Genomic DNA, 24,425 nt, shown 5'->3' with positions numbered 1-24,425 from the left:
TTTTCCTTTCTCCAGAGCTCGCGGCGACTGAATGAGTAATTCCAACAAACAAAATCATGCCAATCTCTTTAATTTTAATGATAAATATACACCCCAGAACAAGTTATTACAACACTCAGAGCGATGCCCCCGCCCCCCCCGAACTTAAAAGGGATACCGGTTTCTTATCTTATGACAGATGCTAAACTCATTCAGCCCTGACATATGTATTCTCACCAAGAAGGGCTAAACAATCTCTTTTTTGGAATAGTATATTGGAATGGGGAATGTAATGTAATGTAGTTCATATTGGAATGTGTTCCTCTGACATAACACAGCACCTCACCTCAAAAGAAAAGACGCCGCTAGCAAACTCTGTGCTTGAGAGGAGACGAATGGAACGTAACCACGGAGTGTAGCAAAGGAGTCTCAGTTAACTTCCCACAATTGGAAAGGATACTTTTACACGTTTATTCCCTATTTTGACATATTTATTATTTTCACCGTTGTTCCCCCCTTTAATTAAATCCAAACCATTGTTGACCGTATAAACTTAACTTGTTATTCCTGCTTTGCAAATGTCTTTGTCATGTGACATGCTAATTTGCTGTTCAGCCTCTGTCTATAAATGTGAACCAGTACCTTCCACTTCACTGTATCTGAGGAAGTGCACCTGCAAACAGAAGCTCATACCTTGAATAAACTTGTGTTGACCTTAAAGGTGCCACTGGATGCAAAGTTTGTTCTACCACTTTGTTATGGTCCTCTTGGAAACACTGCACCAAAGAAGACGTCACCGATATAGGCCAGAAATATAGGGGGGAAGTTGCTGGACTTGACCCCTCCAAAAAAAAAAAAATCATAGGTAATGTTTGGACACAGAAACGGAGTGAGCTTGGACTCTCACTGAAACATGCCCATGTGACTTCAGAGGCCCAGAACTGAATAGCCTTGGAGAGGGACAAAAAGACAAAGTAGTAACATAATTTTATATGGCCTTATGCCGATTAGAAACTGTCCGGCTCATTATCAATAAATAGAATTTATGGAGGTCCAAGTGCAGAAGCGTCTAAGAAAGGTGAGGATGCCCAACATCGCAGAAGTGGAGACACAGTTCAAAGATGGAGACTGATTCCCCACTTGCCTTACGCTGCTCTCACCCTTCACACGCTCTCACCTTATGCCGCTCTCTCCTCTGTGGGGCTTCCGTTGGATTTCACACTATCTGCCCTGGGGCTGCAACTACCTTCGCCTTTTTCGTGCGGCAAACAAAAACTGGTTTCTAGAGGATCTTGTTTGCTGCGCAAAAGATGCGGAGCCAGTTGCAGCCCCGGGGCGGATAGTGTGAAATCCAACAGAAGCCCCACGGAGAAGAGGAGCGTGAGAACGGCATAAGGTGAGTGGGAAATCGGTCGGAGTGCCTTGGCCGAGGACCAAAGGATATTCATGTGTAAAAGAAACTTGTAATCGTTGCTTTTTAATAGACTTTTTAAAGATAAATATAGCAAGGTGCGTGGTTTTTATGTATCTGAGGAAGACAGTTCAAGTATAGAGAATCTGAGGAAGACATTTCAAGTATGGCAATTAAAGCTATTATAAGTTAGCCAGAAATCTTTAACGAGCCCCGTGGCACAGAGTGGTAAAGCTGCAGTACTGCAGTCCAAGCTCCGCTCACAACCTGAGTTCGATCCCAGCAGAAGCTGGGTTCAAGTAGTCAACTGAAGGTTGACTCAGCCTTCCATCCTTCCGAGGTCTGTAAAACGAGGACCCAGCTTGCTGGGGTCAAGTGTAGACGACTGGGGACAGCAATGGCAAACCACCCTGTAAAAAGTCTGGTACAATGTTTTGTTGGTTTAGTCAATGTTAAGCGTGCAATAGCTATGCTTTGATAAAGAGTTTAAAATGGAAGTTGAGATTTCCCAGGGGCTTTTTTGTAGCAGGAACTCCTTTGAATATTAGGCCACACACACCCCGATGTAGCCAATCCTCCAAGAGCTTACAGGGCTCTTAGTACAGGGCCTACTTTAAGCTCCAGGAGGATTGGCTACATCAGGGGTGATGTAGGAGGTAGGAGGTGATGTGAAAGACCTCAGCCTGAGACCCTGGAGAGCCACTGCCGGTCTGAGCAGACAATACCGACTTTGACAGACCAGCAGTCTGATTCAGTATAAAGCAGCTTCATGTGCTCATGATTATGGAAAAGTTAACTAGATGCCTACACGCCTATATCTGAATCAGGCCTCACCTGAGCCACCCCAGGAAACTGGCAGAGGAGCTGGGAAAACCCCAGGAAATCCTTGATGTAACGCAGAAGCCCGAACAGAAACTACTGGGGGCGGAGGGTGTATAGCAAGAGTTCCACATGAAAGCACCACTTATCTTTCAGGCAGCAATCTCCCGGCAGTACAAACTGAGGGGAAATGTCACTGTTTCCCAAGACGCTTCTTGATGAAGTGTCCCACCAGCTTCTGTGGTCTCGTCTGGTACTCCTTCAGGACCTCGTGAGGGGTGGTGATCTGGTCGCCGTCCAGCCGGTTCAGGAGCGTGACACACACCACGGCGCCTTGGCAAAGTCATATAACAAAAGCAGAGCTCTCAAAACGTTTCCTTCAAAATTAACACGAAGAACATTAAAGAATGACGTTGGGTTGGATCCCACCAGCTTTTCTTCAGGGTGAAAAGAAAGGAGGGATTCCCATTTTCCAGTCAAAGAGGTTATGCTGAGGATCGTGGGAACTGAAGCCAATTTGGTGTAGTGGTTAAGAGCGCGGACTCTACTCTGGGGGGACTGGGTTTGATCCCCCACTCCTCTACGCACAGCTGCTGGAGTGGCCTTGGGTCAGTCACAAGTTCACTCCGAGCTGTTCTCGCAGAGCTCTCTCAGCCCCACCTACCTCACAGGGTGTCTGTTGGGGGAAGAAGGGAAGGAGAACGTAAGGCTCTCTGAGACTCCGAGCGAAGGGCTGAATATAAATCCAATCTCTTCTTCTGAATATATAGAAACCAAGCAGGATGGGGAATGTAGGGAATATCGTGAAACTCAAGGCCAGAGCTACTCGACATAACGGTGACCACGGGTTTGACCTCTGCTGCCATTTTAGAGAAGAGTTTGACTATTTAAAAGATCCGTGGGGGCCTGTTCCTGATGGAGCCTGTAGTGAAGAGAGACCAAGGGCTCTCGTGTCCCGCCCCCACCGTGCACTTTTTCATATTGCTTCATTACTTGAGAAAGCAGTGGGCTACCTGGCCCCCCTGCACCATGAACTAGGATCCTCACGCCAAAGTCAAAGGTGGCCTGTACAACCACACCCTTCCGGCTTGCTTCCAGCAGACTTTGAGGAATCCAGGAAATACTGACGCCATCATAAGAAGATGATGATATTGGATTTATATCCCGCCCTCCACTCCGAAGAGTCTCAGAGCGGCTCACAATCTCCTTTCCCTTCCTCCCCCACAACAGGCACCCTGTGAGGTAGATGAAGATATTGGATTTCTATCCCGCCCTCCACTCCGAAGAGTCTCAGAGCGGCTCACAATCTCCTTTCCCTTCCTCCCCCACAACAGACACCCTGTGAGGTCGGTGGGGCTGAGAGGGCTCTCACAGCAGCTGCCCTTTCAAGGACAACCTCTGCCAGAGCTATGGCTGACCCAAGGCCATCTCAGCAGGTGCAAGCGGAGGAGTGGGGAATCAAACCCGGTTCTCCCAGATAAGAGTCCGCACACTTAACCACTACACCAAACTGGCTAACCGAATACCACCACAATGTTATTAGTACCAACTGTTTTTTTTTTAAAAAAAAATTATTATTTAATTGATTTTATTACGATGATGCACTAATGTCCTAGTTTTTTATTGGTACTATGACTACTGATGTAAGCTGCCCGGAGCCGGCATCGGTGGGGAGGGGTATAAATTTAATAAACCTAAACCTACTAAATGGTCAAATTCTTCTCTGAAGTTGTGGCAGTAGCCGTCGGTCAAACCTGCGGCCATGATAACATCTCATTTCGCTCTTAGTGGGCGGGGGGGGGGAGGGGAAATCTGACTGTATCCAATTCACAGTTTTTCCTGTTTCCTCAAGGGAGGGAGGGACCCAGCAAACAGATGCACAGACACAAGGGAAAAAATGCATCTGTGAAGGATACCAGGCCCCCCGAGCAACTGGCTGTCCTCTGCTTCTTTCTCCCTCTCTCTTGCTTCCTTCTGCGTCACAGCTTGCTTTGCAAGGCTTGCTCAATCGCACAGGAGCTACAGAGCAAAAACTCTATTTTCTCCAAAGGCAGAGCTTGTTTTTCCAGTCCCTCTCTTATCACAGAGCAGAGCTACTGAGCCAAGACTCTCTTCCTTCTATCGGCTGAGGCTCCTCCCCTTCCTGTTTCTCTGAGGAAGGAAGGAAAGAGCCAGAGTTCACTGGATCCCATGGGAGAGATACAAAGAAAGCACCTTTAATTCCAACGAGTGCTAATGTTTTAAGTGTGTTTTATGGGTTTTTTTTAAAAAACCTATTTAATTGTGTTTGTCTAGGTGCTTTATAAAGTTTATATCTCTGCTACCTGATCTTAAACAGGTACACACATGGCCCGGCCCAACAAGGTCTCATTTATGTCATATCTGGCCCTCATAACAAATGCGTTGGATGCCCCTGTGTTACACTGTACAGAACATGACCTAAATTTCTTTGCTGCCAGCTATTATTCCTCAAAAAAAAAAATTCTACTGCATTAAAATGCTGGAAAAGTATGTACTGAAAAGCAGTATTACAAACATCCCGTTGCTAGTCTAAATTAAATATACCGGAAACAGAAGCAGAAATAAGGCTGTACCGATGCCATTACCTCTGAGACCACAGAGGTTGCACATGGCTGCAAAAACAGAAGATTCCATCTCAATGTTCCTCACTCCAGCCTCATACGCTGATTTCAAGTACTGCAGTTTCTCTTCTTCGCTGTATGAGCAGATCGCACCATCCAGGCGAGCCTGGCCTAAGGATGTAGGAAAGGCAGATTTTTATACACATATTTAAGTCTTTGCAGCGGCCCCGTGGCGCAGAGTGGTAAAGCAGCAGTACTGCGGTCTGAACTCTTTGCTCACGATCTGAGTTCAATTCCGGCAGAAGCTGGGTTCAGGTAGCCGGCCTGAGGTTGACTCAGCCTTCCATCCTTCCGAGGTCGGTCAAATGAGGACCCAGCTTGCTGGGGGGGGGGGAGTGTAGAGGACTGGGGAAGGCAATGGCAAACCATCCCCGTAAAAAGTCTGCTGTGAAAACGCTGCGAGTGCAACGTCACCCCAGAGTCGGAAACAACTGGTGCTTGCACAGGGGACCTTTCCTTTCCTTAAGTCTTTGCACAAGGGAACCCCCAACCTTTTCAAGCCAGTGGGCACCTTTTGAATCCTGACTCAGGAGACGAGTTCCCTGGGCTGGTGGTGGGGTTTTTGGGTGCCCTAGGCGAGGCCCCCCCCCCCGACTTCCTGCCCTGCCACCTGCCCCCTTCTTCCCCACCCCCTCACTCACACACCAGTGCTGGGGGGCTGGGCATATGAACATATGAAGCTGCCTTCTACTGAATCAGACCCTCGGTCCATCAAAGTCAGTCTTGTCTACTCAGACTGGCAGGGGCTCTCCAGGGTCTCCAGCTGAGGTTTTTCACTCCTATCTGCCTGGACCCTTTTTAGTTGGAGATGCCGGGGATCGAACCTGGGACCTTCTGCTTCCCAAGCAGATGCTCTACCACTGAGCCACAGCCCCATTCATGGCTCTCCAGGGTCTCAAGCTGAGGTTCTTCACGCCTATTTGCCTGGTCCCTTTTTAGTTGGAGATGCTGGGGATTGAACCTGGGACCTTCTGCTTCCCAAGCAGATGCTCTACCTCTGAGCCACTGCACAAGCTGGCGCCCGAGGCCCCTCTCCTGCTCTGGGGCAGGCAGGTGTCCTTATTAGTGCCATGGTGGTAGATGGTGGGCGGGCCAAGATCCTGGGCGGGCCGAGCACACCCTCCAAGCGCGCCTGCTGCTGCTGCACCACCCCCACTCAGCCCCTTCCCCACTGCCGCCACCTGCTCACAGCCTTCCTCATAGGGTGTCAGGCTGGATGGCGATGCAGAGGAGGGCGGAGGCGAGGCAGACGGCAGCGAGGGTGAATGTGGAGCTGGGGTGCTGAAGCTGAGGGCACCCCTGCGCACCTCTGCCTTCCCGTGGTGCACTGGGAAGCACTCCTGGTAGGCCACCGGGCTGGACAGCAAGGCAGAGGAGGGTGGCGGCGGAGCAGAAGAAGAAAAAGAGCAACAGGTTTGCACAGGAGCGGCCGTACCTTCGTAGAAATCCAGGGTGCACATGGTGTTCCCGGCGACGGTGCTGAACTGGTTCAGTTCCTTGCCACACTCCAACAGCTCTTCAGCCAGCTCCTTGTCCAGGGCTGTGCTGCGGAAGATGGACTTGCCCAGGATCACCTGTTCGAGCTGAGGCTTGAAGGCGGCATCGACGGACTGCTGGGTGATCACTACAGAGCCGGGCTCCAAACCTGCATTTAAAATAATGGGGTGGAGGCCCTGGCATTTTAGAAGATATTGGATATTGGATTTCTATCCTGCCCTCCACTCCAAAGAGTCTCAGAGCGGCTCACAATCTCCTTTCTTTCCTCCCCCACAACAGACACCCTGTGAGGTAGATGAAGATATTGGATTTATATCCCGCCCTCCACTCCGAAGAGTCTCAGAGCGGCTCACAATCTCCTTTCCCTTCCTCCCCCACAACAGACACCCTGTGAGGTAGATGAAGATATTGGATTTATATCCCGCCCTCCACTCCAAAGAGTCTCAGAGCGGCTCACAATCTCCTTTCCTTCCTCCCCCACAACAGACACCCTGTGAGGTAGATGAAGATATTGGATTTATATCCCGCCCTCCACTCCGAAGAGTCTCAGAGCGGCTCACAATCTCCTTTCCCTTCCTCCCCCACAACAGACACCCTGTGAGGTAGATGAAGATATTGGATTTATATCCAGCCCTCCACTCCAAAGAGTCTCAGAGCGGCTCACAATCTCCTTTCCTTCCTCCCCCACAACAGACACCCTGTGAGGTAGATGAAGATATTGGATTTATATCCAGCCCTCCACTCCAAAGAGTCTCAGAGCGGCTCACAATCTCCTTTCCTTCCTCCCCCACAACAGACACCCTGTGAGGTAGATGAAGATATTGGATTTATATCCCGCCCTCCACTCCGAAGAGTCTCAGAGCGGCTCACAATCTCCTTTCCCTTCCTCCCCCACAACAGACACCCTGTGAGGTAGATGAAGATATTGGATTTATATCCCGCCCTCGACTCCAAAGAGTCTCAGAGCGGCTCACAATCTCCTTTCCTTTCCTCCCCCACAACAGACACCCTGTGAGGTAGATGAAGATATTGGATTTATATCCAGCCCTCCACTCCAAAGAGTCTCAGAGCGGCTCACAATCTCCTTTCCTTCCTCCCCCACAACAGACACCCTGTGAGGTAGATGAAGATATTGGATTTATATCCCGCCCTCCACTCCGAAGAGTCTCAGAGCGGCTCACAATCTCCTTTCCCTTCCTCCCCCACAACAGACACCCTGTGAGGTAGATGAAGATATTGGATTTATATCCCGCCCTCCACTCCAAAGAGTCTCAGAGCGGCTCACAATCTCCTTTCCTTCCTCCCCCACAACAGACACCCTGTGAGGTAGATGAAGATATTGGATTTATATCCCGCCCTCCACTCCGAAGAGTCTCAGAGCGGCTCACAATCTCCTTTCCCTTCCTCCCCCACAACAGACACCCTGTGAGGTAGATGAAGATATTGGATTTATATCCAGCCCTCCACTCCAAAGAGTCTCAGAGCGGCTCACAATCTCCTTTCCTTCCTCCCCCACAACAGACACCCTGTGAGGTAGATGAAGATATTGGATTTATATCCAGCCCTCCACTCCAAAGAGTCTCAGAGCGGCTCACAATCTCCTTTCCTTCCTCCCCCACAACAGACACCCTGTGAGGTAGATGAAGATATTGGATTTATATCCCGCCCTCCACTCCGAAGAGTCTCAGAGCGGCTCACAATCTCCTTTCCCTTCCTCCCCCACAACAGACACCCTGTGAGGTAGATGAAGATATTGGATTTATATCCCGCCCTCGACTCCAAAGAGTCTCAGAGCGGCTCACAATCTCCTTTCCTTTCCTCCCCCACAACAGACACCCTGTGAGGTAGATGAAGATATTGGATTTATATCCAGCCCTCCACTCCAAAGAGTCTCAGAGCGGCTCACAATCTCCTTTCCTTCCTCCCCCACAACAGACACCCTGTGAGGTAGATGAAGATATTGGATTTATATCCAGCCCTCCACTCCAAAGAGTCTCAGAGCGGCTCACAATCTCCTTTCCTTCCTCCCCCACAACAGACACCCTGTGAGGTAGATGAAGATATTGGATTTATATCCCGCCCTCCACTCCGAAGAGTCTCAGAGCGGCTCACAATCTCCTTTCCCTTCCTCCCCCACAACAGACACCCTGTGAGGTAGATGAAGATATCGGATTTATATCCCGCCCTCCACTCCGAAGAGTCTCAGAGCGGCTCACAATCTCCTTTCCTTCCTCCCCCACAACAGACACCCTGTGAGGTAGATGAAGATATTGGATTTATATCCAGCCCTCCACTCCAAAGAGTCTCAGAGCGGCTCACAATCTCCTTTCCTTCCTCCCCCACAACAGACACCCTGTGAGGTAGATGAAGATATTGGATTTATATCCCGCCCTCCACTCCGAAGAGTCTCAGAGCGGCTCACAATCTCCTTTCCCTTCCTCCCCCACAACAGACACCCTGTGAGGTAGATGAAGATATCGGATTTATATCCCGCCCTCCACTCCGAAGAGTCTCAGAGCGGCTCACAATCTCCTTTCCTTTCCTCCCCCACAACAGACACCCTGTGAGGTAGATGAAGATATTGGATTTATATCCCGCCCTCCACTCTGAAGAGTCTCAGAGCGGCTCACAATCTCCTTTCCCTTCCTCCCCCACAACAGACACCCTGTGAGGTAGATGAAGATGTTGGATTGATATCCCACCCTCGACTCCGAAGAGTCTCAGAGCCGCTCACAATCTCCTTTCCCTTCCTCCCCCGCAACAGACACCCTGTGAGGTAGATGAAGATATTGGATTTATATCCAGCCCTCCACTCCAAAGAGTCTCAGAGCGGCTCACAATCTCCTTTCCCTTCCTCCCCCACAACAGACATCCTGTGAGGTAGATGAAGATATTGGATTTATATCCCGCCCTCCACTCCAAAGAGTCTCAGAGCGGCTCACAATCTCCTTTCCTTCCTCCCCACAACAGACACCCTGTGAGGTAGATGAAGATATTGGATTTATATCCCGCCCTCCACTCTGAAGAGTCTCAGAGCGGCTCACAATCTCCTTTACCTTCCTCCCCCACAACAGGCACCCTGTGAGGTAGATGAAGATATTGGATTTATATCCCGCCCTCCACTCCGAAGAGTCTCAGAGCGGCTCACAATCTCCTTTCCTTCCTCCCCCACAACAGACACCCTGTGAGGTAGATGAAGATATTGGATTTATATCCCGCCCTCCACTCCGAAGAGTCTCAGAGCGGCTCACAATCTCCTTTCCTTCCTCCCCCACAACCGACACCCTGTGAGGTAGATGAAGATATTGGATTTATATCCCGCCCTCCACTCTGAAGAGTCTCAGAGCGGCTCACAATCTCCTTTATCTTCCTCCCCACAACAGACACTCTGTGAGGTATATGAAGATATTGAATTTATATCCCGCCCTCCACTCCAAAGAGTCTCAGAGCGGCTCACAATCTCCTTTCCCTTCCTCCCCCACAACAGACACCCTGTGAGGTAGATGAAGATATTGGATTTATATCCCGCCCTCCACTCCGAAGAGTCTCAGAGCAGCTCACAATCTCCTTTACCTTCCTCCCCCACAACAGACACCCTGTGAGGTAGATGAAGATATTGGATTTATATCCCGCCCTCCACTCCGAAGAGTCTCAGAGCAGCTCACAATCTCCTTTACCTTCCTCCCCCACAACAGACACCCTGTAAGGTGGGTGGGGCTGGAGAGGGCTCTCACAGCAGCTGCCCTTTCAAGGACAGCTCTGAGAGAGCTATGGCTGACCCAAGAACATGCTAGCAGGTGCAAGTGGAGGAGTGGGGAATCAAACCCGGTTCTCCCAGATAAGAGTCCGCACACTTAACCACTACACCAAACTGGCTCTCCCTCTAAGCCAGGGGTGTCAAACATGCAGTTCCAGGGCTGAATCAGGCCCCCGGAGAGCTCCTATCGGGCCCCCGAGCAACTGGCTGTCATCTGCTTCCTTCTCCCTATATCTCACTTCCTTCTGCACAACAGCTTGCTTTGCAAGGCTTGCTCAACTGCACCGGAGCTACAGAGCAAAACCTCTATTTTCTCCATTGACTGAGGCTCCTCCTTTGGGGAAAGGGGGGGAAGAATAGCTTGCTTTGCCAGGCTCTCTCAATTGCACAGCAAAGCTACTGAGCCTAGCCTCTCTTCCTTCTATTGGCTGAGGCTCCCTCCCCCCCAGTCCCCTGGATCCCATGGGAAGCCAGAGCTTCCTTTGCCCAGTTCCCTGGATCCCACAGGAGAAATACAAAGAAAGCATCTTTAAGGCCAATGAGTGCTAACGTTTTAAGCACGTTTTAAGTTTTTTAAAAATAAATATTTGCGTTTTGTCTGTATCCTTCATAAAAATTTATATCTCTGCTTAAAAGGTAAAGACAGTTCCCTGTGCTAGCACCAGTCATTTTCGACTCTGGGGTGACGTTGCTTTCACAATGTTTTCAAGGCAGACTTTTTACGGGGTGGTTTGCCATTGCCTTCCTCAGTCATCGACACTTTCCCCCCAGCAAGCTGGGGACTCATTTGACCGACCTCGGAAGGGTGGAAGGCTGAGTCAACCTGGAGCCGGCTACCTGAACCAGATTCCACTGGAATCGAACTCAGGTCGTGAGCAGAGGGCTCCGAATGCAGTACTGCAGTTTTACCACTCTGCGCCACAGGGCTCTTATAGCTCTGCTTCTTAATCTTCAATAGGTACACACACGGCCCAGCCCAACACGGCTCAGCCCAACCCGACGTGATCCGGCCCAACAAGGTCTCATTTACGTCAGAGCCTTCCCTCATAACGAATAAGTTCGACACCCCTGCTCTAAGCTACGGCGCCTTGTGAGCAGAAATTCTACTTTGTGAGCTACTGAGCAGGCTGAGCTAAGACAAAAATGTGTGAGCCAAAGGCTAAAAAACTGTGAGCTAGCTCACATGAACTCAGCTTCGAGGGAACACTGGCTGCTACACGTAAACGGCTTTTTACATTAAAAACGTCGAAAAGCCACGGAGAGGAATACCTAGTCCACCGGATGTGCCAATGCGAACGACGATCACATTGGTGCACTTGGCGTAGTGCAGGAGCTTGATCAGTTCGTGCAGCATGATGGCAATCGAAGGGATGCCCATTCCATGCTGAAATTAAAAAAAGGGCCACAATAAATACTGACAGACTGCGGTCGCCAGCCTCCCAGAACGACAGCTGATCTCCAGACGACAGAGATCAGTTCCCTGGAAGAAATGGTTGATTCAGAGGGTGGACTCTGTGGTACTGTAGAAGAAGATATTGGATTTATATTCCACACTATACTCAATCTCAGAGTCGCAGAGTGGTCACAGTCTCCTTTACCTTCCCCACCCCCACACACACACAGCAGACACCCTGTGAGGTGGGTGAGGCTGAGAGAGCTCTCACAGAAGCTGCCTTTTCAAAGACAACTCCTACCAGAGCTATGGCTGACCCAAGGCCATTTCAGCAGCTGCCAGTGGAGGAGTGGGGAATCAAACCCAGTTATCCCAGATAAGAGTCCGCGCACTTAACCACTACACCAAACTGGCCCTGTACCTCACAGAGTTCCTTCCACTCCGCAAAACAGCTGTCCTAAAGCTTCACACCTAAATATCCACAAATTTCCCACCCCAAGGTGGGCGACCTTATCACAAATGATTGGCTTCTGCTTTTCCCTCCATTTTTTTCCTTCACCCAATCATAAGGCTTGGAGGGTACTTAGGAACTGTAGGCCTATTGGGAGTTGGCAGAGAGGCTCCTGAAGCCTACAAACTGATTCTTCTTCAACCTTAAGCCTAAGATCATCACATGCAACTTTTCCAGTTGTGAAATTCAGCTCCGTTGCATTATCTTCATGTATTATACTGTTTTTAGCATACTCTTCTCTAATTCCTGTAATCCAGTTTAGGGTTGCGAAGAAGAAGGAGGAGGAGACAACTGCAGATCTATACCCTGTCCTTCTCTGAATCAGAGCAGCTTACAATCTCCTATATCTTCTCCCCCCCACAACAGACACCCTGTGAGGTGAGTGGGGCTGAGAGAGCTCTCACAGCAGCTGCCCTTTCAAGGACAACCTCTGCCAGAGCTATGGCTGACCCAAGGCCATTCCAGCAGCTGCAAGTGGAAGAGTAGGGGATCAAACCCGGTTCTCCAAGATAAGAGTCCACACACTTAACCACTACACCAAATACCTGAAGATTTTGGAAGTGGAGTCTGGGGAGGGTGGGGTTGGGGGAGGGAAGGGACCTCAGCAGCACATCATGCCCTAGTGTCCACCCTCCAAAGCTGCCATCTTCCCCACAGGAACTGATTTCCATCATCTGGAGATCGGCTGTTATTCCAGGACTTCTCCAGCTGCCACCAGGAGATTGGTAATCCTAAACTCAGTTGAAGTTCTTATACTGGGATTTAAGGGGGGGGGGATCTCACTGTTGCCTCTTCTCAAATTAAAAATGGGGACAAAGTTTGAGTCCAGTGGCACTGTCCAGACGGACGGCGGCTCGGTGGTAGAGCATCTACTTGGTAAGCAGAAGGTTCCAGGTTCAATCCCCGGCATCTCCAACTAAAAGAGTCCAGGCAAGTAGGTGTGAAAAGCCTCAGCTTGAGACCCTGGAGAGCCGCTGCCAGTCTGAGTAGACAATACTTTGATGGACTGAGAGTCTGACTCAGTAGAAGGCAGCTTCATACGTTCATATGTTAACCAACCAAGTTTTATTCTGGGTACCAGCTTCTGTGTGCATACGCACTTTGTGCATGCCAAGCTGATGCCCGGAATAAAAGTGTGTTGGCCTTCAAGGTGCCAGTGGACTCGAACTTTGTTCTTCTGCTTCAGACCAACACAGCTGCCCACCGGGACTCTCAAGACGGGTATGTTTTCGGTGGATACAGAGGCCACACGGATATGAATCTCTGGCATACTTACACTGACCGACAAGACGGGGCCTACTTTGTACATGGCATAACGATCCGTTCCGGCACAAATATTGGGATGTTCACCACCGGGGGTGCTGATTCCCAGGTCCTCCGCAATGAAGGAGATGAAGTTCTTCATCCTAGAGGGACTCCCTCCGACACATACAAACTAACAATAAAATCAGGAGACCAAAGCCATTAGAATAAAAAATAGATACACTAGCAACCAGACTGAAAGATGTTAATCCGTGCGAAACTAAGAAAATATCGGAACCATTATATAGCTGGTTACAGTATAATATATGAGCATCCAATGTAAGATGATAATGCGATTAATGGCAAGTATTGCCATGTAAAAATATATCCTTGTCTTAGTGGGAGTTTTAACAGATATTAATGATTAATGAATTATAAGAGGTAATTGCAGAAAATGCTATAAGATGACTGATATTGATGCTGAAGAGATGAAATGGATAAGGTATAAGTAGAAATATCACACAATTTTAATTCATGTACCCCACCCTTTTTCCTTCCCTCCTCCCCCCCCCATTCCTACTTTACCTGGAAACCTAATTAAAAAGGTAGTCCCCTGTGCAAGCACCAGTCGTTTCCGACGCTGGGGTGATGTTGCTTTCACGTTTTCACGGCAGACTTTTTACGGGGTGGTTTGCCATTGCCTTCCCCAGTCATCTACGCTTTCCCCCCCAGCAAGCTGGTTACTCATTTTACCGACCTCGGAAGGATGGAAGGCTGAGTCAACCTCAAGCCGGCTACTGAAAACCCAGCTTCTGCTGGGATCTAACTCAGGTCATGAGCAGAGGGCTCCGACTACAGTAGTGCAGCTTTACCACTCTGCGCCACACGAAACCATTAGAATGCTATGTGGGTCTCCAGAAGTCGCCATAACTTCTATGCAAATACAAAAAACACCTAAAAAAGAAATTATTTTGAATCCAACAGGATAATACTCCTCTTACTTTTACATCTCCAAACAAGGCAGGGAAATCGTGGGTAGCAGTGCTGAGGGCGAAGTGATACAAGACGTCCTCTTTTATCTCCTCAAGGTGAGGATTGGGAATGTGGATGGCTCCTCCTCTGTCAAAGAAAGGGACAATATGAATTCACAGAAATCAAATTGTGATGCTTACACAAGGCGGCCAGCACAGTCTCAGATCAATTAGAATTGTTCCTTCCAGCCGCGGAAAACTCTGGCACCTCAAGGGTATTGCTCTTGGGTGCATTCTTATGTGAACAAACTTCACATTCATTGGCATCTGGACGCCAAAAGGAGACATTTGCTACCTACATCACTCCCTCACGTGTAGGGATGCTGAATTTCCAAAACGCATACAAAGTTTTGTGGATTCTCTTTCAGCGACTCAAAATAAAATAGCCCAGGCTGCCTTGATCTCATCAGATTGCAAAAGCTACAGAGGATCACCCTGGTTAGTACTTGGGTAGGAGCCCCCAAGGAAGTCCAGGGCTGCTATAAAGAGGAAGGCAACGGCCAGCCGCCTCTGAACACCTCTTGCCTTGGAAACCCTCCAGGGGGACAGAAAGACAAAGAGAGGGGGAAGGGGGAGAAGGAAGGAAGGAAGGAAGGAAGGAAGGAAGGAAGGAAGGAAGGAAGGAAGGAAGGAAGGATGGATGGATGGATGGATGGATGGATGGATGGATGGATGGATAGATAGATAGATAGATAGATAGATAGATAGATAGATAGATAGATAGATAGATAAGAAAGGAAGGAAAGAAGGAAGGAAGGAAGAAAAGGAAAGGAAAGAAAGGAAGGAAGGAAGGAAGAAATAAAGAAAAATGAAGAAAAACAAAGGGAGGGAGGGAGAGAGAGAGAGAGAAAGAGAGAGAGAAAGAGAGAAAGAAAGAAAGAGAGAGAAAGAGAAAGAGTGAGAAAGAGAGAGAGAGAGAAAGAGAGAGAAAGAGAAAGAGTGAGAAAGAGAGAGAGAGAGAAAGAGAGAGAGAAAGAGAGAAAGAAAGAGAGAGAAAGAGAAAGAGAGAGAAAGAGAGAGAGAGAGAGAAAGAGAACGAGAGAGAAAGAGAGAAAGAAAGAAAGAAAGAAAGAAAGAAAGAAAGAAAGAAAGAGAGAGAGAAAGAAAGAAAGAGAGAAAGAAAGAGAGAGAGAGAAAGAGAACGAGAGAGAAAGAGAGAAAGAAAGAAAGAGAGAGAAAGAAAGAGAGAAAGAAAGAAAGAAAGAAAGAAAGAAAGAAAGAAAGAAAGAAAGAAAGAAAGAAAGAAAGAAAGAAAGAGCCTAGCATTCCATCTATCAGAAACATCACTCTGTTGAGGATAAATTACAGAAGAGCTGCTTGCAGCCCCACCCCCACCCCGCACCCCTCCAATTTATACCTCCCCCGTCTGACTAGCACTGGACTGAGTTCTTACTCTGCTTTCTTCTTCTTCGCTGAAGGGTCACCAGGAGTAGCCATTAGGTCCTGAGAGAGTAAAGAAACCAGAAGAAAAGCAATGATCCTGCAGCATTGACTAGCATTTAAATTAAGTAAGGAGCAGCACCGGGGAAGACCATCACAGGTCTAGATTCAGGACACGCCGTTTGGTACTGCTGCTCATGAGATGACAGAGATCAGTCCCTCAGGAGGAAACGTCAGCTTTGGAGGTTGGACTCTCTGGCATCACAGCCCTGAAGATCTCCTTCCTGTTCCCGAACTCCCTCCCCATCCCCTGCACCCCAATCGCCTGGAATTGTCCAGGCCAGAGTTGGCAACCCTATGAGGCAGGCTGCACAGTGGCGACCCCATGCGCTCAGTCTTCAAAATAAATTGCATGGCATCCATAAGATCACCAGTACCTCCCAGTATCGTTTTTAGCACGCTGGAGAAGAGAAAGCCTCGAGCTGTCCCACTAGTTGTTGAAGAAGAAGGAGGAGGAGGAAGAAGGAAAAAAGGAGGAGGAAGAAGGAAGTAAGAAGGAAAAAGAAGGAAGAAAGAAGGAGGAAGAAGGAAGAAAGAAGGAGGAAGAAAGAAGGAGGAGGAAGGAAGACAGAAAGAAAAAAAGAAAGAAGAAATAGATGATGATGATGATGATGATGATGATGATGATGATGATGATGATGATGATGATGATGATGATGATGATGATGATATTGGATTTATATCCCGCCCTTCACTCTGAATCTAGGAAGGAAGGAAGGAAGGAAGGAAGGAAGGAAGGAAGGAAGGAAGGAAGGAAGGAAGGAAGGAAGGAAGGAAGGAAGGAAATGATGATGATACTGGATTTATACCCCACCCTTCAATTTGAATCTCAGAGTGGCCAACAATCTCCTTTCCCTTCCTTCCCCACAACAGACACCTTGTGAGGTGGGTGGGGCTGAGAGGGCTCTCCCAGCAGCTGCCTTTTCAAGGACAACTCCTACGAGAGCTATGGCCAACTCAAGGCCATTCCAGCAGCTGCAAGTGGAGGAGTGGGGAATCCAACCCGGTTCTCCCAGATAAGAGTCCGCGCACTTCACCCCTACCCCAAACTGGCTCTCACCAGAGCTGCCTCATCAAACTACATGAAGTGGTTGGTTCCCATCTCAGGCTGCCCGGCTTGTGTAGTGGCTGGAGATCTGCTATTACAACTGATTTCCAGGTGAAAGAAATCAATTCACCTGGAGAAAATGCTTCAGAAGGTGGACTCTCTGGCATTAGACCCCACTGAAGTAGAAGAGGAAGGGATTTTATTTATAGTTCTTACACTTGCCTTCCTTTCCTCTCCCCACAACCCAGTGAGGTAGGTGGAGCTGAGAGAACTGCTCTTGAGAGAACAGCTCTGAGAGAACTGTGACTGACCCTAGGTCACTCCAGCAGCTGCATGTGGAGGAGGAGTGGGGAATCAAACCTGGGTCCACCGCTCTTAACCTCTACACCCAGGTGCCTCCCCTCTAGGGTTGCCAAGTCCAATTCAAGAAATATCTGGGGACTTTGGAGGTAGAGCCAGGAGACATTGGGGGCGGAGCCAGATGCAAAGGTGTGCCGAGCATCGTTGAACTCCACAGGGAGTTCTGGCCACCACATTTAAAGGGGCCGCACACCTTTTAAATGCCTTCCCTCCACTGGGAATGCCTTCCCTTTGGGGCTCATAGAATTGGACCCCCCTGGTCCAACTTTTTTGAAACTTGGGGGGTCCTTTGAGGATAGGCATTGGATGCTATGCTGCAAATTCAGTGCCTCTGCCTCAAAAACACACACACACACACCCAAGCCCCACATATCCAGGGATCAATTCTCCATGATCCCCTATGGGACTCGGTCTCCATAGGGCATAGGTAGGGAACATTGGCTCTCCAGATGTTTTTTGCCTACAACTCCCATTTGTCCCAGCCAGCTGGGGCTGATGGGAGTTGTAGGCAAAAAACATCTGGAGAGCCAATGTTCCCTACCCTTGCCATAGGGAATAATGGAGTGCCCAGCAGCCATTTCCTCTCCCCCCCCCCCCGCCCGCTACCTGATGACTCTGAAGCAGGGGGAGGGCCCCCAAACCAGGGATCCCCTGCCCCCACCTGGGGATTATTAGCAAATAAGGGAAAGTGACAAGGGGAAGCTGCTCCTCCGAGATGAGCCCAGGCTGAGCCCATCTCGGATAACCGTGGCCAGCTATACTAATAATTCTATAAACGGCTCTGAAATTATTACACCAATTGTATGCTTCTGCTAATAAATTTATAACACTCGCTTACAATGTCATACAGTATTTCCAATTTTTGAACGACGATTTCCCATGGAGTGATATACTATGTTTTCAGTTCCAGAAAAATTAATTAATAGTCCGACGAAGGAATCTTCTACTGAAACACGCCATACTGTTACCGGAAGCGTGTCACTTGTCCTTGGAAGAAACATTGTCACCTTACACATCCATGATAGAAGCAGAAGAAGATGATATTGGATTTATATCCCGCCCTCCACTCCGAAGAGTCTCAGAGCAGCTCACAATCTCCTTTACCTTCCTCCCCCACAACAGACACCCTGTGAGGTGGGTGGGGCTGAGAGGGCTCTCCCAGCAGCTGCCCTTTCAAGGACAACCTCTGCCAGAGCTATGGCTGACCCAAGGCCATTCCAGCTGGTGCAAGTGGAGGAGTGGGGAATCAAACCCGGTTCTCCCAGATAAGAGTCCGCACACTTCACCACTACACCACCACTTAACTACTACACCAAACTGGCTCTCCGACGAAGAGGATTCAGTTCTGGATCCGATGGACTCCGGATGATTATCCTGGTTGTTGCATGGGAAATCGTTGCTCGGCGATTGCAAATACTGCACGACACGGTAAGTGAGTGCTAGAAATTGATTCGCGGAAGCGCACGACCGGGGTAATAATCTCGGAGCCGTTTCTGTTATGAATATAACATAATCTAACATTAATGGGGCACGGTGAACTCCCGTTTCCAACCTGGGGATTGGCAAGCCTAACCCAGGAAGGCCAGGCGGCGCTTTGGCGAGCCTGGCTCAGCGCCCAGCCGGTGCCGATGCTTCCCAACGGGGCGAGGGAGAGAGACCAGCCCTCGGCTGCAGGGCCAGCGAGCGAAGGGACCGAAGGGAGGGAGGCCCAGGAGAGGAAGAAGCGCGCGTCGCCGCCGCTTGCGCGCCCGGGCGTGCGCTTGGCACGGCGCCGCGCCCGCCTGCCCTCCCGCCGCCCTCTCGCTCTGCCGGCGCCCTCGCGGCCTCGCGCTCCCCCGCCGCCCTACCCTACCTGCACCTGCGAGAGCCGCCGCAACCCGAGCGGAGAGAGGCCGAGGCCGCTGGAGCGGAGGGCTGCCGGCCTGGATGTCCGCGCTTGGCTCCGGGTTGCTCTGCCTGCCTTCCTCCCCGCGGCCGGCGGCGGCAATGGGCGCGCTCGGCTGCTCGGGTCAGGAGGGCAGCAGGAGCGCCCGGGTGTGGCCGGCTGGTTTCCGAGCAGGGCTCCCTCCTCCTGGTGCCATTTCTGCGGGGAAAGGCGGCAGCTGCGGAGTTGCCGCCCGAGGAGGGGTGTGTGCCAAGCCCGGGGAGCCCTCCCCCGGTTGCCAGTTCCAGGACAGGGGGGATGTTTGCCCAGGGCACCAACGGAGGGAGGGCAAATTGGGTATGGAGTCCATTCTTTTCTATGGGCCCATAAGGGGGCGTCAGTTTTTTTTTAATTCCCCCCCCCCTTCAAAAAACTTGTGGATCCTACAGGGAATGTGAGATGCCCCAGAGACCCAAGTCCCGTGGGGACGAGCGCGGGTGACGCTGCCTGCATCCAACTTGGAACAAATGCGTTAGAAACATGAGCATCTGAAGCTGCCTTCTACTGAATCAGACCTCTCTTGGTCCATCAAAGTCAGTATTGTCTTCTCAGACTGGCAGCGGCTCTCCAGGGTCTCAAGCTGAGGTTTTTCACACCTATTTACCTGGACCCTTTTTAGTTGGAGATGCCGGGGATTGAACCTGGGACCTCCTGCTTACCAAGCAGATGCTCTACCACTGAGCCACAGCCCCATTCATGGCTCTCCAGGGTCTCAAGCGGAGGTTTTTCACGCCTACTTGCCTGGACCCTTTATAGTTGGAGATGCTGGGGATTGAACCTGGGACCTTCTGCTTACCAAGTGGATGCTCTACTACTGAGCCACTGTCCCTCCCCTAAAATATCATATATATGAACATATGAAGCTGCCTTCTACTGAATCAGACCCTTGGTCCATCAAAGTTAGTACTCAGACTGGCAGTGGCTCTCTGGGGTCTCCAGCTGAGGTTTTTCACACCTCTTTGCCTGGACCCTTTTTAGTTGGAGATGCCGGGGATTGAACCTGGGACCTTCTGCTTACCAAGCGGATGCTCTACCACTGAGCCACCGTCCCTCCCATTAGTTAGTCTGTCCTGGGCAGCAGAAGAGAAACAACCTTTGCGTTCTTAGCACGGCAGGACCCCTACCAGCTCCTTGGTTTGACCTCTGAGCCCCCCCCCCCCCACACACATGCCAATCTAAGGATCCAGCAGCTGCTTAGAAGGTCCTATCTAGAACTGTTTGCCTTTTGAGGCACTAGAGGTGTACACAAAAATCAAGTTTTTAACCCCCCAACCCCGGTCGTTTTTCAAGGAGGGGGACATTCCTATTCAGTTCACCTAAAATATTTTTTCTAGATTTTGTGTTTTTCTAATGAACCCTTCTACAGTATGGTGTGAGCGTATCTATAAGCATCCAGGGGGTTAAAAAGGTAAAGGTAGTCCCCTGTGCAAGCACCAATTGTTTTCGACTCTGGGGTGACGTTGCTTTCACGTTTTTGTGGCAGACTTTTTAAGGGGTTGTTTGCCATTGCCTTCCCCGGTCCTCTACACTCCCCCCACCCCCAGCAACCTGGGTACTCATTTTACCAGCCTCGGAAGGATGGAAGGCTGAGTCAACCTGGAGCCGGCTACCTGAATCAGCTTCCGCTGGGATCGAACTCAGATCGTAAGCAGAGGGCTCCGACTGCAGTACTGCAGCTTTACCACTCTGCGCCACCGGGCTCTACCTTCCAGTAGTTGACCCTGCAATGTAGTGTGGTGGAACATGATCTCATACTATGCTCAGGGAGAGCCGGGTTCGAAACAAACCTGCCTTGTTGGCCTTTCGTAGGGCCGGTAAAACAGAGCTGTTCCGCCAGGTCTTTGGATGAGGCAGCGGGCATCTATCCACCTATTAGATCAGTTGGCCTCCCGCTATGCCTTTATGGCCTGCTGCACCACTGTATTATGGAGCTATATTATCTTGCTTCATATCATCATGCTGAACTAACCTATTGCACTTTACTGATTGCTGAAGTTGATTTTATTATGATTTTATTGTGATCTTAATTTAAATTGTTGCACTCCGCTCTGAGCCCCCCAAAAGGGGGAAGGGGTGCAATAGAAATAAACTAATAATAATGACAACATGGTGCTGCCAGTAGGGTGAGACTGTGGCTCCGCAGGAGAGCCTCTGCTTTGCAGCCGGGAGGGGATGGGAAAGGCCTCAGCCTGGAGAGCTGCTGCCAGTCTGAGTAAGGCTATTCCGGTCTTGAGGGACCAAGGCTCGGACTCGCATCAGGGGGGTTCAGGTGTGTTCAAGCCCTTTCACATACTGCAAGCATCGTAAGGTTGTTGTGGGGATGAAATAGAACAGGGGTGGCCAAACTTGCTTAACGTAAGAGTCACATACAATAAATATCAGATGTTCTAGAGCCGCAAGACGAGGGAGGGAGGAAGGAAGATCATAGATAGCTGAGATATATATATATGATTAGAGAGAGAGAGAGAGAGATTATATATAGAGAGAGAGGGGGTGGGGGAAGGAAAGGTCACTTGTGCAAGCACCAGTCGTTTCCGACTCTGGGGTGACATTGCTTTCACAACATTTTCGCAGCAGACTTTTTACGGGGTGGTTTGCCATTGCCTTTCCCAGTCTTTTACACTTTCCCCCCAGCAAGCTGGGGACTCATTTGGCCGACTTCAGAAGGATGGAAGGCTGAGTCAACCTTGGGCCTGCTACCTGAACCCAGCTTCCGCCAGAATCGAACTCAGGTCGTGAGCAGAGAGTTCAGACTGCAGTACTGCTGCTTTAGCACTCTGCACCACGGGGCCGCTTTAAACAGAGAGGCAGAGAGATAAATAGAGAGAGAGAGATGAGAGAGAGAAGTGCCAGCTGGCTTGGTTTAGAGAAGTGAGTTAAAAGAGAGAAATCCCTTCTCCAAGCTGGTCAGTGGGGCGGTGGGGGCTTGGAGAGCCACACAAAATGTGTGAAAGAGTCCTGTGTGGGCCCCAAGTGACAGTTTGGCCACCTCTGAAATAGAAACTTTTCTGTCCCTTCTGGGAGACCCAGTGAAGTAAAAAAAAAAATAGAGGGCTGCCAGGAGGGAACTAAAGTCAGCAAGGAGACCCGTGTGTGTGTGTGGGGGGGGGGGTGAACTCAAACCCAGACTGTCGTGGGGAGCTCAGCTCAGTGTGCTCCAGCATCCCAGCCTGCCTCCAAAAGCAGAGCTCCACATCTTACTGGGCTCCATATTTCTTTGGGAATGCAGTTTTGATCACATTTCTTTGAAAAGGACATAAACAGTTTTTTCTTGTTTCAAAAGTCACGAAAGGATGCGACTGTTAACATTTAATATGATTAATATATTTAAAAATTAATTTATGCAATACTTCCAATTATACAAATGGAGAGAATGAATGTGCCATTTAACCTGAGTGAAACGGATCGAGATGTTTCACGTAATCATAGCTGGCACTTCTGTGAATTATACTCCCACAGTATTCAATTATTACTTTATACAATGCAGTCAAACTGGAAGACATGCCAGAGGAAATCCTGAAATAACAAAGACATACGCAATTGCTATAACCAGGAAATACTGTATTAAGAAGGAAGTAAGCAGCAATTCACAAGAGCTCTTTCCCTGTCACAAATTTTAAGGTGCTCCTGAACTTTTGACATAAGAGAGGGGAGGGACGGTGGCTCAATGGCAGAGCATCTGCTTGGTAAGCAGAAGGTCCCAGGTTCAATCTTCGGCTTCTCCAACTAAAAAGGGTCCAGGCAAGGAGGCGTGAAAAGCCTCAGTTTGAGACCCTGGAGAGCCACTGCCAGTCTGAGTAGACAATACTGACTTTGATGGACCGAGGGTCTGACTCAGTAGAAGGCAGCTTCATATATTCCTGAGATGCCATGTTGGATCAGGCCAATGGCCCATCCAGTCCAACACTGTATTATACAGTGGCAACCCCCTCCCCAAATAAACAGGCGCCATCTGGAGGTCCATCAGTGGGGCTAGGACACCAGATGCCCTCCCACTGTGCCCCCCACAACCATCAAGAATGCAAAGCATCACTAACCCAGAGAGCTCTCTCTATATCTTGCGGCTAATAGGCACTGATAGACCTCTGTTCCAGATGTTTCTCCAATCCCCTTGAAACTGTCTGTGCTTGCAGCAGCCACCACCTCCTGTGGCAGTGAATTCCATGTGTTAATCACCCTTCGGATGAAGTACTTTGCACACAGAACCCTTACCTGCTCCTTTCTCCTGCTACAGAGAGCCTAACACGGCTACCCGTCTTGTTTTAAGAAATGGCATTTTCACTCACCTTTAACTACAGTCACATCCATCCGTTCCCAGGAACATAAAGGTAGAAACAGCAGTTCTTAGGAATAGAATCACATCAATAGCACAACCGGCAATTCCTGTATCGTAGAACAGCCTATATGAGGTTATTAGGAAAGGCCCTTGCACTTTAAACATTTGTAAAATGTGCACGGTGGAATTGTTCAGGAAGGTATTCTTGTAGGAGCAAAGCCACAGTGGAACAATTCTGCACAGGAAGGTGATTTTTATTAGGGATTATATCTTCTTTCATTGTTGGTCTCGGTGCTTTAAACGTGTTTGCACGCATCGCTCTGGTTCCCTTGCCCTATTTTACAAGCCCAGCCCGACTACTTTATTGCTCTTCACAATTAAGAAGCCTAATGACATAGACATCAATCTCCAATTCTGATGTTTATTGCCTTTGCTGTTTTTTCCCACCCGGTCAACCCAAACCGATGAATACCAAACCCCAACTTGTCATTCTTTTAATCGGCTAAAAACATTTTCACTCTTCTGCATGCTAATTCACTGCCTACTTTCTATAAATGCAGGGCTGCTAATTCCACCCCATGCTATTGTCTGATGAAGTGTGCTTTTAGTACCAAAAGCTTACATTCTCAATTTGTTGGTCTTAAAGGTGCTACTAGACTCCAGCTTTTGTTAACATTATTTTGTCATACTAGCAGGGTTTTCTTTTGTAGCAGGAACTCCTTTGCATATTAGGCTACACCCCCTGGTGCAGCCAATCCTCCAAGAGCTCACAATAGGCCCTGTTCTCTGTAAGCTCGTGGAGGATTGGCTACATCAGGGGTGTGTGGCCTAATATGCAAAGGAGTTCCTGCTACAAAAGAAAGCCCTGCGAACTAGCCATCTTTTGCTATTAGGTTCAAATGTTATCTTAAGTACCCTATAATCCACTCACTGACTAATGTTATTTTTCATAATACATCTAGTGACTGACTGAAAGTTTATAATGCTTGTAATCCATCTTGGGTCCTAACGGGAAAGCACTATAAATGTAAACAATGGCAACAGTTTTCAAATTTCTGGTTGACTCCCGATTCCTACAATTCAAATCCCATTGTT

General features: G+C 49.2%; 1 protein-coding gene across 1 annotated transcript; it reads right to left on the bottom strand.

Moving 5' to 3' along the window:
* Positions 1–2,399: 2,399 nt before the first annotated feature.
* UPP1 (uridine phosphorylase 1) lies at positions 2,400–15,719 on the bottom strand. The gene is made up of 7 exons (XM_060247732.1): positions 15,676–15,719; positions 14,253–14,370; positions 13,286–13,444; positions 11,375–11,489; positions 6,287–6,496; positions 4,816–4,962; positions 2,400–2,542 (listed from the first exon to the last, which is right to left on the bottom strand). Exons 1-7 carry the CDS (start codon positions 15,717–15,719, stop codon positions 2,403–2,405), a joined length of 933 nt encoding a protein of 310 aa, XP_060103715.1. The 3' UTR covers positions 2,400–2,402.
* Between the last annotated feature and the right edge of the window lie 8,706 nt (positions 15,720–24,425).

This window comes from Heteronotia binoei, chromosome 10 (genome assembly GCF_032191835.1).
Source record: "Heteronotia binoei isolate CCM8104 ecotype False Entrance Well chromosome 10, APGP_CSIRO_Hbin_v1, whole genome shotgun sequence".
NCBI lineage: Eukaryota > Metazoa > Chordata > Lepidosauria > Squamata > Gekkonidae > Heteronotia > Heteronotia binoei.
This window is presented reverse-complemented; position numbering and strand designations above follow the sequence as displayed.